General features: G+C 30.7%; 3 protein-coding genes across 5 annotated transcripts; all 3 read right to left on the reverse strand.

Moving 5' to 3' along the window:
- On the reverse strand, positions 1231 to 2592 carry LOC104758951 (F-box protein VBF-like). The gene is made up of 3 exons (XM_010481920.1): positions 2248 to 2592; positions 2039 to 2150; positions 1231 to 1899 (listed from the first exon to the last, which is right to left on the reverse strand). The coding sequence occupies exons 1-3, from the start codon at positions 2494 to 2496 to the stop codon at positions 1409 to 1411; spliced, it is 852 nt and encodes a 283-aa protein (XP_010480222.1). The 5' UTR covers positions 2497 to 2592; the 3' UTR covers positions 1231 to 1408.
- On the reverse strand, positions 9588 to 10240 carry LOC104758952 (defensin-like protein 46). The gene is made up of 2 exons (XM_010481921.2): positions 10103 to 10240; positions 9588 to 9852 (listed from the first exon to the last, which is right to left on the reverse strand). The coding sequence occupies exons 1-2, from the start codon at positions 10185 to 10187 to the stop codon at positions 9698 to 9700; spliced, it is 240 nt and encodes a 79-aa protein (XP_010480223.1). The 5' UTR covers positions 10188 to 10240; the 3' UTR covers positions 9588 to 9697.
- LOC104758953 (CST complex subunit TEN1-like) lies at positions 14140 to 15783 on the reverse strand. 3 transcript variants are annotated; one of them, XM_010481925.2, is made up of 4 exons: positions 15584 to 15783; positions 15259 to 15413; positions 15015 to 15171; positions 14140 to 14463 (listed from the first exon to the last, which is right to left on the reverse strand). In XM_010481925.2, the coding sequence occupies exons 2-4, from the start codon at positions 15360 to 15362 to the stop codon at positions 14353 to 14355; spliced, it is 372 nt and encodes a 123-aa protein (XP_010480227.1). In that variant the 5' UTR covers positions 15363 to 15413; positions 15584 to 15783; the 3' UTR covers positions 14140 to 14352. The 3 variants fall into 3 exon arrangements, with proteins under 3 accessions (XP_010480227.1, XP_010480224.1, XP_010480226.1); XM_010481922.2 differs by having other exon boundaries at positions 14140 to 14475; positions 15584 to 15781; XM_010481924.2 differs by having other exon boundaries at positions 14140 to 14475; positions 15259 to 15417; positions 15584 to 15781.

Here is a 16830-nt window from a genome sequence, read left to right on the forward strand (position 1 = left end):
TTTTTTTTTTTTTTTTTTTTTGGACAAATCTTTTAGTATCATCTAAGTTAACATGTTTAAGATATTGTTTTTGCTGTTGGCCGGAACCCCAAATACATTGGCGATTGCCTTAAAGTCATCATTACCCAATTTGACAAATTACTAGTATATTTTTTCTTGGTTATTTCCGGAAAAGAATGACATTATAGTAGTCGTTACAGTGAATTCAACTAGTGTTTGACTGTTGACAAATCATGCGCCATTGCGTTTGACCATATATAACACGGTGGGTCGGGTTACTTTAGCCCCTCCTTTTGGAAGGTTGACTCCTTGAAGCGAACATAACTTTTGTACCTTGTATTTTATCTATAAAACGGTGTGTCGGGTCACTTTCTCATGAACCCATACATGTGACATTATATATATATATATATATATTTAATAGTATAGTATTTTTTTCGTCATCTAGGCCCTACGGCTATTATATATATATATATATATGTATATATAGTAACGAATACAATTTCACACAGATCTCAAATGATATAATCTTGACAACCACGAAGCACATCCTCATGCATGTCTCAACACCAATGAGAAATGCACCAAAAAGGTTATGACAAAAATTCTCCATTCATGGAAGAGATCAACATAAGCGAAATGTTGCTGGTCTTGTCGTATCTAAGTTGCTGTTCCTATGCTGAAGTTGAGTACCACATTCTATTGAGCTCGAGAGAAAGTTTGAGAGTAACATGAAAGACTCCATCGACAACCTAAACGTGTCGTGAGATAAAAACCATGTCATAACGCACTCTTACAAATGTGAAATTTTCTTGGCCGGTAGTTATCATCAAAATCTATGCATGCATACGCGCGTGATTCATGTCCTTCATATATAAACATTGACATATATATACTTAAAAAAAAGAAATAAGAATACTACAAGGATATGGATATTGATGCGAGAGTATCCATGTCATGAGGCTTTCACAATCTGATGATAACATCGCACCACTAACATTATGAACACACTTTTTTTCTCTGCCGAATTTTCTCTAACGGCCTAATAATGACAAACGGCATGACCATCTTATATCTAACTACCTAATTCTATATATACCTAAATGTACGTAGCCTCCAATTCGTATTATTATAGTTAACTTGATCTTATCATATTCTTGACATGTCAGATCTCAAGTCTCAGAGGGAATGTCCCACTCAAGCTTGTACACTAATCTTCAACGAGCCAAATAATTAAAAACTTGAAATTTCTACTCTTTGAACGTGCACAATAACAGTGAATAAATAAAGAATAGTGGTCGCAGCCAAAAATAAATAAATAAATTCAGTTTACTAAGACACAAACCCCGTAGTTACTTTCATCTTTACAATTAAAGAATTAGACCCGGGCTCCATAATAATCTTGATCCTAATCCAGTGATTTAGGCCTCACTTCAATACCATCTATCACAATGCCACCTTTGAGTTGATATCCTTTCACCTCCGTGAGACTCATAATGACCTCATCATTTTCTCCTTCTCGTGTCTCAAACTCTCCTAACTCAATCTCCATCCAAACGTCGTCTCTACCTTTTGGCTCTCTCCTTTTCCCGTCCCCACCCACCGCCTCCACGTTCATGGCGATTCGCTCTTCTCGGTTTCCGTAAAACAGTCGCTTCATTTGTTGTTTCTTCTCATCCAAGCAACTTAGATAAGTTGCACTCTTACTAATTTGACCATTCTTGGAATTAACCGAAGTCTCCGCCGGAACTAGGTCTAGTCCGTAAGCGCCTTTAGTTACTTTCATTATGACATATGCTCCGTATTTTGTGTTTGGTGATAAAAATCCGGTTTGGATTTTACCCTTGACTTCTAATCGATCGGTTGTTATAAGTTCAGCTGACTCCGAAAATCTGAAATTGTTTAAAACAAATATTGTTAATAGAAATTAATTAAAAATAAAACATTTTCGAGACATGTTAACAAAGCAAAAAATAGTTATGTTCAGAAAAAAAAAAAAAAAAAAAAAAAAAAAAAAAAAAAAAAAAAAAAAAAAAANCTGAGACATGGCTCCAAGACCAGTAAGATGAATGGTCACTATGAGTTATGGAAATATCTCGTGCTGATAAAATGTATGAAATCTTCCCGGTAATCTTATTGATCTTGAACAGCTGAAATTGTATCGTAAAAGAAGATATTATTAGTTCCAGTAAATTAATAAGAATTCAAAATTTTTAAGTTCAAAGTTTTAACTCATATAAAACGAACCTTTCGAGCATTGTCGATGAGAATGGAATCGCAGAAACATCGATAAATCTCCTTTTTAGACAAGAAACTTTGATGATGGTCAGTAGATTGAGAGAGTAGGCTTTTGTAACCGGAAGGAAGAAATCTTTCCCATACGAAGTCGGAGTCTCCGGCTAACCGGAAAACTGAAGAGACTTCTGACGATGAGAATGTATCCGCCGGAGATGTGAAGGCAAGAATATTGGCTACGCATGCTTCTGGTAACAACATCTTCTTCTGTTTTTTTTTTAGTAAGAAGTTAATAAGAAGGCAAGAGTTTCGTTTTGTGATTTGCTCTAATTTTTTTTGTAAGTGTGGAGATGAGTTTTGCTTGGAGTTGGAGATAGAGATGGTGAGTATATATAGTGATGATGAGCATATTTCTGCTGACTATTTTGGACCGTTGGTCAATATTATTTTATTCATTTGGAAGCTTAAAAACTTAGAAAGTAAAAAAAAGCCTTTGGTTGTTGGACCAAAAGAGAAAAGCTAACGCGGAAGAGACATACGACTACTTTTCAAGGACTATATGACTTGTTTGAGACATACTTTTCGATTCTCTCGTCCACTAGGAACATTTTTTAAAATATCATATTTTACAAGTTTAGTTTTTTTCCTAACAAACTTAAGTCTTAAAACTCTCATTCATTTTCAGTAGTACTAAACTTAAAAATAGACCTGATTTATCTGAATAGTTGATCTTTGACAAGTCCTATAGTCCTTGTTTAAATCTTAATTAAGATTTAAGGTACCCAAATTTATAATATTGTATTATATATATAATATTGTATTATATATATATATATAATATTGTATTATATATATATAATACTTTAATTTTAAGGATTTGAAAATGTTGAGTGCTGCATGGGCAGTAATAAATATTTGAAATTGAATAGATTTTAACTTGCTATTTGTCTTGGTATTTGAAATAAATATCTTTAATAATAGTTGATGTGAAAACAAAAAAAATTCTAATTTTGACTAAACCTTGTTTTAGAGGTGGGATATCAGATAATTAATTTTGGAAATTCGAATTTTAGAAACTCTTCGGACGTATCTAATAGTTATTACAATTATGAAAGATGACAATAAAAGAAAGGTGAAAAAAAGCCTTTTTTACAAATGAAGTTTTCCCTCTTTAAGCCCTTTTTCAAAAAAAAAAAAAAAAAAAAAAAGGTGAAAAGAAAAAGCAAAACATGTCGTTATGTCGTGTTTTTCTTTTTTTTTTTTAAGGAAAAGCCAAAAAATACCTCATCTATTTTTTATTTGGATATTTAATATTTGTATGTTGTGTTTTTCCTTTTTATTTTTAGGGAAAAAAGCCAAAAAATACTTTATCTATTTTTTATTTGAACGTTTAATACCTGGTCAAAAGTTGGAAGAATAATACCCAGATTAATAAGAACATGTAATTTAATACCTCAATAATTAAATGTTGTTATTTTCCTACTTACGATTTCTTAACAAAAAATAAATTCCAGTTTTAACCCTACTCATTTCTATTAATTATTAATTTATAAATAAAACTAAATTAATTTTATGTTTTTAAATAAACAAATATAATTGTTATTAATATTTCATTATATCACTATTTCATTTCTTTTAATTCAAAAAATATTTATATTTTATTTTCTCCAAAATTTTTAAAAAAAATTTTTAAGATTTCTCTATGTTTCGTGAATAAGAAAAAAAAATCCAATAATTATCAAACCAAACCAAATCCCGATCTGATTAATGTCCAAATTCCCAAATACACATAAACCCTAAAACTGAAATTGTGTGGGAGAAGAAAAACGACGAGAGGCTATCAATCCCTTTATCTCGACCAATCTGTCTCTTTCTTACATGTCTCTTCCCTCACTCATCTATCTTTTTATTTTGTTGGATCCGACCAACGAGCCTTTGATTTTGCCGTCGGTCCAGCCGAAATCGCCGAAATCGCCCAAATCTGATCGAAGCAACAGTGTGGCGACGATGGGGTTAACTCCATCACCGATGCTTCACAAATCAATTCAAAGATTCATAGAGCTTCCACCGGTACAGCCGCATTACAGCTTCCACCTCACGTGACAGAGAACGCAAAACAACTTACTTCTTTTTGTATATCTCAGTTCAAAATTTCTGATTTGGGTTTCAAAACTTCAGAATCTTGCAGCTGATTAATGCTTGGGAATTACAGTGAGATTTCGTTCATGTCTCTGATCTTATCGTCACACAGGGAGAAAACAAGTATTGGAATACAGAGAAGATTCAGGAAGTCATATCCGATGAAGATCAAGAACTTCTTACAAATACATATCTCCCACAATCCACTATCCATGACAAAATAATATGGAATTACAACAAAAATGGTGATTACACAGTTCGATCAGGATACTGGCTATCAATGCATAATCCGAATCAACCAAATAATCTGCCACCTGTTCCCCATGGATCCCCTGAACTAAAAAGGAAAATTTGGAAGCTGAATATTATTCTTAAACTCAAACATTTTATTTGGCGCATCCTATCTAAATCTTTACCTACCCTTACACGGCTAAACACTCGTGGACTTGGATCCAATCTGTCCCAGATGTTTTCAAGCCGACGAAACAATAGAACATATCTTTTTCCTGTGTCCTTATGCTGAATCAGTCTGGCAAATATTTAAAGTTCCTGCTTCATTACTATACACCTCATATACAAATGCTGAATCTTTCATTGTAGCATTGGCTCATTATCATAATTCTCCCACAAATACACCTAATATGAAACTGTTACCATTTTGGCTACTATGGCATCTTTGGAAAAGTAGAAACACTCTTGTTTAGAAGGGATTCAAGATAACCTGAATACCACTCTTCTTCGTGCTCAATCAAACAATCGAGAATGGATCTCGATTCACAAAAACAACCATCACAGAAGCGTTCAGAACAGGATACAAACAAAACATACATGAAAAAAACCTCCAAAGCCATATATTAAATGTATATATGATGCCAGTTTCGACTACACAACTAATCAAGTTAAATGTGGATTGATACTCAAAGATCAAGATGGTGTTTCCCAAGGATTGGGGGCTTCGATATTAGGTTATGCATCATCACCTTTACAAGCTGAAGCAAAGGCCTTATTAGCGGCGGCACAACAAAGCTGGATTAGAGGCCAAACAAATGTTATGTTTGAAGGAGATAATGAGACCCTCACTGCAATACTCAATGACAAACAGGTTGATATATCAGTGTATAACATCGCTTGAGATATCAAAGCATGGTCATCTAAATTCAAAAAGGCTAAATTTGTTTTTGCTCCTAGAGATTGTAATAATATTGCTCACTATTTAGCTACATTTGGTTGTCATTTGAATATTTTCTATTCAGGGTGTTTTTCACATCCTGTCTGGCTCTCAAACCAATTGTATAATGATTATTCCCATTCAATAATATAAATCATTTTTGCTGAAAAAAGGACAAAACAAAGTCAATAACGATTAGAAAAAAAAAGAACAAAGTCGATAACGGTTTTGAACAATCATAGTTCTTCTTCTGATTAATTTATTTGAGTTTTTCTATTTTAATTAAATGTAATATTAAAAATAATTAAAGAAATAAAATAGAACTCTGTTTTGAATTAAAAGAAATAAAATAGTGGTAAAATGAAATATTAACAATTCCATTTTTATGCAAAAATTAAAAATTAATTTAATGTTATTTATAAATTAATAAATAATAGAAATGAATAGGGGTAAAACTGGATTTTTTTTAAGAAATCGTAAGTAGGCAAATGGCAACATTTAATTCTTTAGGTATTAAATGACACGTTTTTATTAATCTGGATATTATTCTTCCAACAAAAAAAGACCAAGTATTAAACATTTAAATAAAAAATAGATGAGGTATTTTTTTGGCTTTTTCCCTTTATTTTTATAAAGGGTAATAGTATGATTAGTGGACTTTCTATTAAGGTTACAAGTTTGGCACGTTATCTATTGAACTGAAGAATAAACAAATCATATATATCCAGCATTATTCTCATTTATTTAGTTAGTGTATTCTTTACCATTTCTAGAATATTTGACATTATGAATTTTTTTTTTCAACCATACATTGAATTAAATTAAAAAAAACTCACGGTTGGTTGCCCAAACCGCGGTAAGAATTTACAAATGAAGTTTCAGAAAGAAGAGATTGCGATGATCGATCTAGACAATCTGCCTTGATGTTTGACGCCCGTAAAATCTGAGTGAGTGAGAATAGTGGGAACGCCGCCTTGAGCACACAGAAATCCTCCAAATGGCTAGAAAAGGCCGGCCAATCTTCAGGGCTATAGACCATCGCAAGAAGCTCAACACTATCTTTCTCGAAGCACTGACAAATTAGTCCTCCAAAAAGAATACATTCCATAGCCCACATAAAAGAATCCAACTCTGAGTGAAGAGGGGATAAGCATTGTCGAATACACTTTGCACCTAAAACTAAGGTCTGTTCCGCTTCATTGCAGCACCACCATTCCAGTCCTGAGTGAATATCAGAAGCCTTCCAAAAACCATCAAACTGACAGCGAGGCGAGCGATCCCGATCAACGAAAGATTGGGACGGGTCCGATGTATTTCCATCAATGGTGGAAGCCTCCTCCCAAGTCGTTTTATCAGTTAAAGCCTGATCAAAAATATCATTTGGATCGACCATTATGCCTTGGAAAACTTTTTTGTTACGAGCTTTCCAGATCGACCATAGAAGCCAAGGTAACCAGTGGGCTTGATCCGGATCACCTAGCAAAGAAGCCGCCCGCCAGAAAATAAAATCCAAATTCGAATACATCGATTTATAAGGGAAAACCCCTGGCGCTACGAAATTTGGAAATAACTCACAAACTTCACACGAACGGGACACTCAAATAAAGCATGATTAACTGTCTCAACCCCAGAATCACATCTCTTACACTGTAAATAACACTGGATACCGCGATGGACAAGTCGATCTATTACATGAAGTGTACCGGACGCGAGTTGTCACAGAAATTTTTTAACCTTTGGTACGACCTTAACTTGCCATACATGTGCTCGAAGAGCTGTACATGTAGGACCAAACTCAACTTCCTCGACCACCTCTCGAGCTAGTCTATATCCCGATTTGACTGAATATTTCCCAGACTTCGAGAAATGCCAAATCAACTGATTCAGTTGTGAAGACTTACTTACCGTCATACCTTGAATGAATTGACGTTGTAAGTTTTGAAAACAGTGATGAAGTATGGATTTTTTTTTTTTTTAAACTCTTATAAAAAATACAGTTCAAAATTATAACAACTTTTTATAGTAGATGATAAAATTCCAAAAAAAATTTTAACAAGTCAATTAACAGTAAGACTAAAATGTCTTGGTGTACAAAATTTGATAACTAAAATAAAAAGTCCATAAAAAACGGATGATTTTCAAACCAGTTTTAAAAGTGGAGAATATTTTAACATTTTTCTAATTTTGTTTTACTGAAATAAAATTTATTGCCAAAAAAAAGTTATGTATAAAATAAATTAGGAATGTGAAAAATGTGGTTGAAATATAGAAGAGAACAATGATTAATCAATTTTTTCATGAGAAACGATTATAAAAGAGAATAAATATACTTAATGAATCATTTTTTAAGAATCATTTTACCAATAACATTTTTTTTTTCATTTTACCAATAACATGAAAAAATACATTAATGTGGAAGATAAGGGCCTTTTTGTACATGGTCGCAGCGACCACTTTCCACAACTAAAAAATTAACATAGCTGGAGTTTAAATCCCAGACATAAGTTGCCGTTTCTATTAAAAAAAGAATTGCAACGATCGTTTTAACTATCACCGTTTTTCTGGCGATATATGATCACACTGGCAACTTCTATAAAAATAGTCACAACGACAGTATTGTCATTCACTACCATTTATTTGGTCACGTGCACATTTTAATTTTGATTGATGGAAAGAGTCACAACGACATCATACTGAACAGGACCAATATTTATTTTGGTGTAATTTACCATTACGTTTCCACAAACACATGGTATAGTTTTCGAACATGATAGCTTGTAGCAGTTGCAGGCTTTCAACTAGTCTTGGGCGTTCGGGTATTTGGTTCGGTTTCGGATATATCAATTCGGTTCTGGTTAGTTTGGATATAGAAGTTTATTATCCGTTCGGTTAATTTACTATTTCGATTCGGGTTCGGTTCGGTTTCGATTATTTTCGGTTCGGTTCCGGATATCCAAAATAGTGTAATATAAATTTTTAAAATATTATTTAAATAAAATTTGATTATATTTTAACAAATATGTCTAAAAACTTCCTCATATTTGATTTATTTCAAATATTTTGGTATTGTTGTTTAAATATATATGGTTTTTTAGTTTACTTTTTATTACCTTATATAAATTAACACGTAATACAAAGCTAAAACTTCAATGTGGCGCAGTGACCATGTTGCACACTACAGTTTGTAGAGGTCTCAGGTTCGATTCTCGGCTAAAACATAATTTTAGTACGTGTTCGATTTAATTCGGATAACCGAATGGATATCGGTTCGGTTCGGTTAATAACCGATATCCATGGATAATTAAAACACTATCCAATCGGTTATTGTCCACTATCCATACCCGAACCGAAACCGAAATTTCGGTTCGGTCCATTCAGTTCGGTTTATTTGCCCAGGACTACTTTCAACTGTCTTAAGAATAAATATAGATTATCTAATATCACAATTGCATTCCAAAAATCATATTTTTTCACACATTTTGTAAACTTAAATAATTTATAAAATTTATCAACAGATGTATATGTTATCATACAATTGTTAATTTTCTATTTTTTTATAAAGGCATTTCTGGGAAATTCATTTCCTATTGGAGGGACCTCCCTACCATACCCCCTATTTGACAAATTATTATTGCTTTTCTTCGTTATTTCCTAAGGAAAAAGAAGGCCACTAAAACGCAGCGGTGATGACATTAAGTGCATGACCTTAACATTTAACATATTGTATTGAGTTTTCCTTTTTATTTTGATGATAATTACAAAGAGAAAGAGTTTTCCATCTCTCCCAACATCTTCATAGTGATGTAGTATATAAGAAAATTAATGATATATAGTCAAAACCAATCATGAATGTCAAACAATTAGTAGTTAACTATATCCTCATCTATCAAATTTGTTTATTTTTGACCACCAATAAAACTAATTAATGTTATTATATTTTGCAGCTTGTCAAGAGTTTTTCCTTTCAATTAGGATTTACCCCGTGATACATTCTCTAATACACAGATTTCAAGAGGAAATTATTTATTATTAAAAACTGTTTTTTTATTTCATTGCATTTATATGTAAAACAAGATACAAGTCCAATAACTTAAAAATAATAAATGTAAAGCTAGAATCGTCAATCTTGAAAGAGAAGATATATAAGTAATTTCACTACTTTTGGCAACAACATTTGATAGGACATGGAATACAAAGAGAACCACATTCTCCACTTCTAAATCCAGCTTGAATACAGTAGTTCATACATTCATCCTTTCCGTAACACCGAGTATCGCAATGGTCAACATCAAAATTCTTGATCCGTCCATCTATACAAGTCCACATATATATTGAACATAATCGATATAAAACAGGTGTAACTCTTTTTATAAAACATGTCCAAATAATATAATTTTAAGGAAACTTTTTAATGCATGTCTATATAAATATATATATATATATATAAATCAAATAAAAGCATTGTCAATACCAATTATATATATATATATATATATCTTGAGATCTTTTGAAATGATCACTACTAATTTTCAAAATAACCAAATCAAACTTTAAATATACCTGAAGCCAAAACGTTATTGTTAGACAACGAAACTGCAAGTATTATTACAAGGAAACAAATCACCAAAGCTTTAGTACTACACATAGTAATTTCTTCTATAAACTATATAGAGCAATTCAAATGATTTATTTCTTGGATCTTAGAGATAGCTTCTATTGAGTGATAAATAAAAAGAGAGATAGGTTCTATTTATATAACTTTTAGTCTTCAATATTTTGTATTATCATTAATAAATTTTCGTTTCTTGTCAATTTTTTTTTTTTGGCAAAAGATCTTTTACATTTATGACTATGTAAATATTTACATGTAATGATCATAATGAGAACTTAAAATTTGGCATTTATGAGTGTATATATGGTCAAAGAAAATTTGTTGGATATATTATCATTATGATCAATCAATATCTTAAGTTATATTTCATAATATTGTAATATTAGACAATTTTGTTTATATTTAGATATATGATAGAAATTTTAGCTGATTTCAAAATTCGTATCCAAAAAGAAACTGAAAATTACATATTATTATCTGTAAAATCATTAATTTTTTTTTGTTAAAGGTAAAATCATTATGCTATAATCTATCTATAGATATAAAGTTAGTTTTTCTAGCTTCTCCTTCCTTCCACCTCATCAATTCTTATTTTCAATTTTAATAAATTAATTCACATCATCAAAGAACATAAAATCTAAAGCAAATGCATCAATTAATTCACTTATTTGTGTAATATTTTCTGATTATTAAAAAAATCATTTTAAATAATTAAACTAAAATATAAACCAAAAACAAAATGAAAAAAAAAATACAAAAAATATCAAAGTAAAATGTGAATAGAGATTACATAAACAAAGATATATAAAAAAGATAAAATAATAATCAAGTGCTCAAAAATTGAAAGAATGTATATATTTAAGAGAAATGTAGAAGGTTACTTGAAATAAAACATATTAAAGAAACTCTATTCTGAACATCACACACACCAAAAAAAAATAGTGAAAAATACTAAGAATGAATTTGAAAAAAAACTATTTGTAATATTAACAATTATAAAATTAGTGGTAGATTGTAGAATTTTAACTAAATTTTAAAAACAATTATAGTTTTGGATAAATACACATATTTAAAAGTTAGAGTAATCTTATGAGTTTGTAGATTTAGGAGAATCAAAACAAAAGAACACTATATAGACCAAAGTAGACTATACATATTTTAAAGCAAAAAAATTATATATGTGAACATAATTTTTTTTTGTCAAACAGTTAAGATAAAATGTAATATTTGATGTTATAATATGATGTTTGTGGATAAAAACGAGTTCAATTATGAATTTTACTACTAGGTTGCAAAACTGATGTATAGTATATAACACTGTTAAAGAAACTTTGCCACAAAGAGTGGGTATATTTTTAAAAATCTTCTACGTCTACGTTAGTAAGTAATGATCACTCAACCGATAAAAAAAAGTATTGGAAGATAAAAAATAGTTATGATATATCTTCATAATCAATATATTATAAGTGAGATAATAGAATGTGAAAAAGAGTAGATGCAATAGATGACGCATGTATACGGGAAAATAAAGAAAGAATTAATTGTAAAAAATGTAAAAAGAATTAGATAAGTTATATATCACTTAATAAAATTAATTTGACATCTATTTAGATTTATATTTTCATATTGAATAATTATAATTATATTCAACAGTTTATATTAATAATTAAAAAATTCTAGTCTTGCGGAACGCGCAGATTATAAATCTAGTATGTTACATAATATAGATTTCAAGAAACTACAAAAACAATTTTGAAACATTGTGACATGACATTATGTAACGTTCGTAACCCGGAAACAAGTTGTGTGTTTGGTGTCTAGCGACATAAAGGAGATGTCAATCGACAACATCAACGTTTAAGGTTGATCACTTTAATTTAATTTATTTCTCCTGTTTAGTGTGGCTTTGGAGGAATCTTAAAGTCTTCCTATAAAAGAATGACGCCTCTCCGGTTTAGTGATTCCCTTCCAAACCGTTTCATTTCCTATAGAAGGAGATGAGAGAGTTGTGTTGGTCTCTCTTGGAAGGAAAGAGAAAAGAGTGGCATGTAGGAGGAGAGGGAAGTACGTTGGTTGTGTGGTGTTGCTTTTTGCCCAGATTTCGTCATTAATCCGAATTAATTAGGTGATTTTGAGCTTTTCTAGGGATTGGGATGACAAATGTGGGATTGGGATGTGTAGGATGGATTGGGAGGAATTTATTGGTTGTTTTCGATGTAAGTGTGTTGTTTATGTGCTTAATCGTTAGGGCAACAAGCAGAGCTGGTCCAAAGGCTATGCTCATGAATCAGCTGCTTGCGACCGTATATTTTATAAGATTTTTTCGGTCCTATTTTATAGAAAGTTGTCTTTTAGTCCCATGGTAATAATCTTTCTTGGAGAATTTGGGATCTAGCAACCAATTTTTTTCATTTGCTAGTGGCCCTCAAAAACTTAGGAACGGCTGTGGGAACAAGTATGTTTGTGTAATTAGGTTTTTGTACCAATCCAAGTAAGTTTCTACTTTCTAACGAATCCAAATCTATTCAACATATTATAAATTTTCTTTTCATAGAATCAACATACAGTAAAACCTCTATAAATTAATAATGTTGGGACCAAAACATTTTATTAATTTATAGTGATATTAATTTATCTATAAATTAATAATTATTATTTTATAGTGTAAATTAATAATTATTAATTTATAGGTATAATTTTAATTGTTTATTTTTTAAAAAACTATGAATTGAGACAATTTTTGCAAAATAAGATTAGAATTTTGGATGTTGTAAATTTTATGGTATTAGAATTGAATTTGAAATAATTAAAAAATATTACTGACAATGAATTACAAATATTATAGACAAATTCATTTATACATATGATATAAATATTCAAATTTATGAATAAGAATATCAATTCTCGTATTTTAATAGTCTATCAAACTATAAAAATGTAAATGATGCATATTTAGAAATTGAAAATTTTAAAAAGTTTTAGCTGTTTTATGAAATGTTATAGAATATTTTATATCATTATAGTTTGAAGATACAACATAACAATTTTTTTTATATATATAAGGTTTAAGAGAAACATACTTTACTATATCAGCATATATATATATATATATATTTATATGATTATTAATTTATGATATTATTGGGACTATATTTTACATGGGGATTTCAAAAAAAATATTATCTTATTATCTTATCGAATTTTGTTAATTTTTACACTGTCCCGACTTGGGACTAGTAAAATTTATTAATTTATAGTGTTTATTAATTTATAGAGTATTAATTTATAGAGGTTTTACTGTATACGTATACGCAAAAGAGTTTAGATCACCGCACTAAAACATATATTAACTTTAAGAGTACAACTTTCAAAGCTTCTTGAGTGCATCAATTTCATTTGATTTTCTTTCTAAATGTGTAAGGAAAGTAAACAACAACTATAAGAGCAAGCACAACTTGAACGAGCAAAACAACCCCTCCGTCGCCGCCAATAAAGACCATCTACGTGATCACAATCCTCCAAATAATAAAAAAGTTGGATTAATCAGCAAATACAGTTAACAACCTAGTGGCTACGAGACAAGAGAGGTTGTTGGTTTAGTGAGTTTGGAATGCTAAATTAGGGTCAAATTTTGGGGTGTTGATTTAGTTGATAAGGTTCTACACCAAACACTGAGTCCGTTTCACACCAAAAGATCATGCTTCTTTGTTTAAGGTTTATTAATTAACTTGAAGTCTCTAATCGTTAACATTGCTTACAATCTAATTGACTCTATAATTTTAATACCACTAGATGACTTTGCCAACATCTCTAGCCGCCGAAGCTCATGGTCAACTAAGACAGTAGGGGATTTATTATTTAGTTAATAGTTATGAATCTAGTGGCAAGAAAATCATACTACTTCGGTAGTCTCAATTGTTATAACACTAGTACTAATTATATATGCTATATAATAAAGAATTTAATATACGTCATATTTATCAAAACGGAATTGCTTGAGCTAACCAACTTACCAAACCGGATTTCATACCGGTTAACCAAATTCAAACACATTCTTTTGAGAACATTGCTCATATTAACCAACTGACCAAAACAAATCCACCAATTCTAAGATTCATCTACAAGTGAACAAAAAGATAAGAAGATATGTTATCGTGGGTGGGTTATGTTACTTGGATGGTAACTGATCATTAGAGCCTCATTCAACCATATTGCTGTTGCCTTCTTCTTTTAGAAATTGTCTTAGGAGTTCAACTGTCTTACGGTAGAGGTTCATATCGATTCCATCCACATTTCTTCCTGTTCGAGCCTGCAAGATCGCCTAAAGAAATGTTATATAAATCAGTTTTCAGATTGGTTAGCTTTCAAAGACAATATTATCAGTTTGAAACACAAAGTTCAGCCTGAGATGGGTACCAGTACTGCTAACTAAAACTCAATAGAACATTTACAACGTTTCTGATTTTAAAGAAGAGACGAGGAATATCAATGTTAAGACCTCTTGCTCATGAATATCAGAACTTTCATAGTATACATAAGTTGTCTAATCTTGGGAAACCAAATGTTCCATGTACGTTAGATATACCCGAAAGGCTTAGATACTAGTTCATATTCGAAAATTTAACATCCTACTAGGCTACTACCATAAACCATTTCTGAGTGAAGATAACTAAAGATTTGCCATTTGGTAAAACTGACGTCCCATAACCTATCTTTGTTCACCTTTTGGCATATCCGCAAACACACGACACAAACAAGAAAAGAGAATCGTTTTATACTAATCTAATACTCAGGTTCTGTCTTTAGAACACAGGCAAATACATTAAGTTCCTAATGAAAACACTCTCTAAAACAACTAACCTCATTATTAGATTGTTCAATGTGTAACTCTCCAATGAACTGGTAGATTGAACCAACCCTGAAACTAACATCTCTTAGGTTTTGAGTATTGATTTTGAGACTTCTCCCTCCATCTTCAATAACTCCTATAGCTGTTTCAACTGAGTATCCTCTCAACCTGCAAGATCATTCTCATTATTACATTGGTACAATCTCTCTCAAGTTCATGACTTTTTTTTGGAAATCAGAGAAAGCAGAAACTTACATTCCTGTAACTCTGAGTGAAACAGCTTCCTTGTAAAACGGAGAAGAAGGGTACAACTCTTGTAGAGTAATGGGAGCACCAGGTCCCATTTGAGAATCCGCCATCGGAATTTTTATAATTTCAACAAAACCCCTCGATTTCGATAAACCCAGTTTCTAGCTTCAAAAGAGGTGTTAACTAATTAGCAAAAGATCCAAAATTTACAACAAAGAAGTTAAAATCTGCACAACATTCTCAATCTGATCTAAAACAAGTTTGAGGTTTCTATGCAATCAGAACTAAAAGATTGAAACTTGCAGTGAAAAGATTGAGGAAGAAACCATACCAAACACAGAACGAGAGAGGATTAAGGTGAATCGTGGTTCACTAGAATCTCCGACGAGACCGGAGGCTTTGTGTCTGCGTCGTCCGGGAAAGTGATAGTCTTTGGCAATATACCCTAACCAGAAAAAGGAACCAAACCGAGCCAAAATCAACGAAATAACCGATAGATCTTAAACATAAGGACCGATACGATAGCCAATGGAGAACGGATACATGATATATCCAAAATATAGTCCAATACTGTATATTAATAGGTTTTCATCGCGCGGTAGTCCGCTCGATTAAATTATAAATTAATATATTTTAAATAATAATTTTTAATTTATTTAATTTTTAAATTTCTAATTAATTAAATTTTATCTAATTAATTTATAATTTTGTTTAGAATGTTTTTTTTCTTCTTACGTTGTATATAATTTATAACCTAATTACATTAAATTTGTTATTAGATAAAATATAAAATTTTAAAACACTTAGTTTTTTTCTATAATTAAACAAAGGTGTATGCTTATATGGTATGTTAGTGTATATATTTATGTGTATACAATTTTATTTTATTTTTTGGAATATTAAGAATATGTTGTAGTATGTGTAATATTTTGTAGTTCATATACTAAATAATTTATAAGTTAATTTTCCAAACTATGACTACAAATCTATAGTATATGAAATAAACTAATAGTTTTAGTGTTGGTTCTATAGTCCAAACCCGCTATGCTAGGCGAATCACGCAACATGTTCAAAGATTTTTAATCCGCAAAAACTCATCATACGAAACCCGTGAAAGTAAAATATAGTATGTGAGGCTAAAAATCACTTTTTATTAAATCAGTTTTTCAAATTTTTAAAGAACAATACTTCTTACTCACCTCCTTATAAAATAAGGAAATAAATTATGTATACATTTACAATTATGTTTGTTATATTTTAAAACACTTAGTTTCTATAAAAAATCAAATATAAGTAGAATTAATTTGTTTATTAAATTAATTATTTAATGTCAATGTCATGCCTGTAAATAAGTGCCAACTTCAGGATTTATTTTATAAATGTTTCCAAAAAATGTATATATAGATTATACTTAGACTTGATATAACCCAATTACCAAAATTACAATTATAAATTTGTAAATATAACCAGTGAGATTAGTGAAGTATCAAATACTGATCAATGGAACTCTATAGAGGGAGATAACCCCGACAATAAGGCTAAGAAAGGGAATCCTCTTTCTCCGTACCTTTTTGTCAT

Source organism: Camelina sativa, chromosome 17, assembly GCF_000633955.1.
Source record: "Camelina sativa cultivar DH55 chromosome 17, Cs, whole genome shotgun sequence".
Taxonomy (NCBI): domain Eukaryota; kingdom Viridiplantae; phylum Streptophyta; class Magnoliopsida; order Brassicales; family Brassicaceae; genus Camelina; species Camelina sativa.

Excerpts from the sequence above, each read along its gene's own strand:
- LOC104758953 (XM_010481922.2), bottom strand. The coding sequence starts at position 15,362 with ATGGCGGATTCTCAAATGGGACCTGGTGCTCCCATTACTCTACAAGAG. Across the intron at positions 15,172-15,258 it reads TCACTCAGAGTTACAGGAAT|GTTGAGAGGATACTCAGTTG; the intron begins GTAAGTTTCTGC and ends ATGATCTTGCAG. Across the intron at positions 14,476-15,014 it reads TTGAACAATCTAATAATGAG|GCGATCTTGCAGGCTCGAAC; the intron begins GTTAGTTGTTTT and ends ACATTTCTTTAG.
- LOC104758952 (XM_010481921.2), bottom strand. The coding sequence starts at position 10,187 with ATGTGTAGTACTAAAGCTTTGGTGATTTGTTTCCTTGTAATAATACTT. Across the intron at positions 9,853-10,102 it reads CAATAACGTTTTGGCTTCAG|ATGGACGGATCAAGAATTTT; the intron begins GTATATTTAAAG and ends GGACTTGTATAG.
- LOC104758951 (XM_010481920.1), bottom strand. The coding sequence starts at position 2,496 with ATGTTGTTACCAGAAGCATGCGTAGCCAATATTCTTGCCTTCACATCT. Across the intron at positions 2,151-2,247 it reads TCATCGACAATGCTCGAAAG|CTGTTCAAGATCAATAAGAT; the intron begins GTTCGTTTTATA and ends ATACAATTTCAG.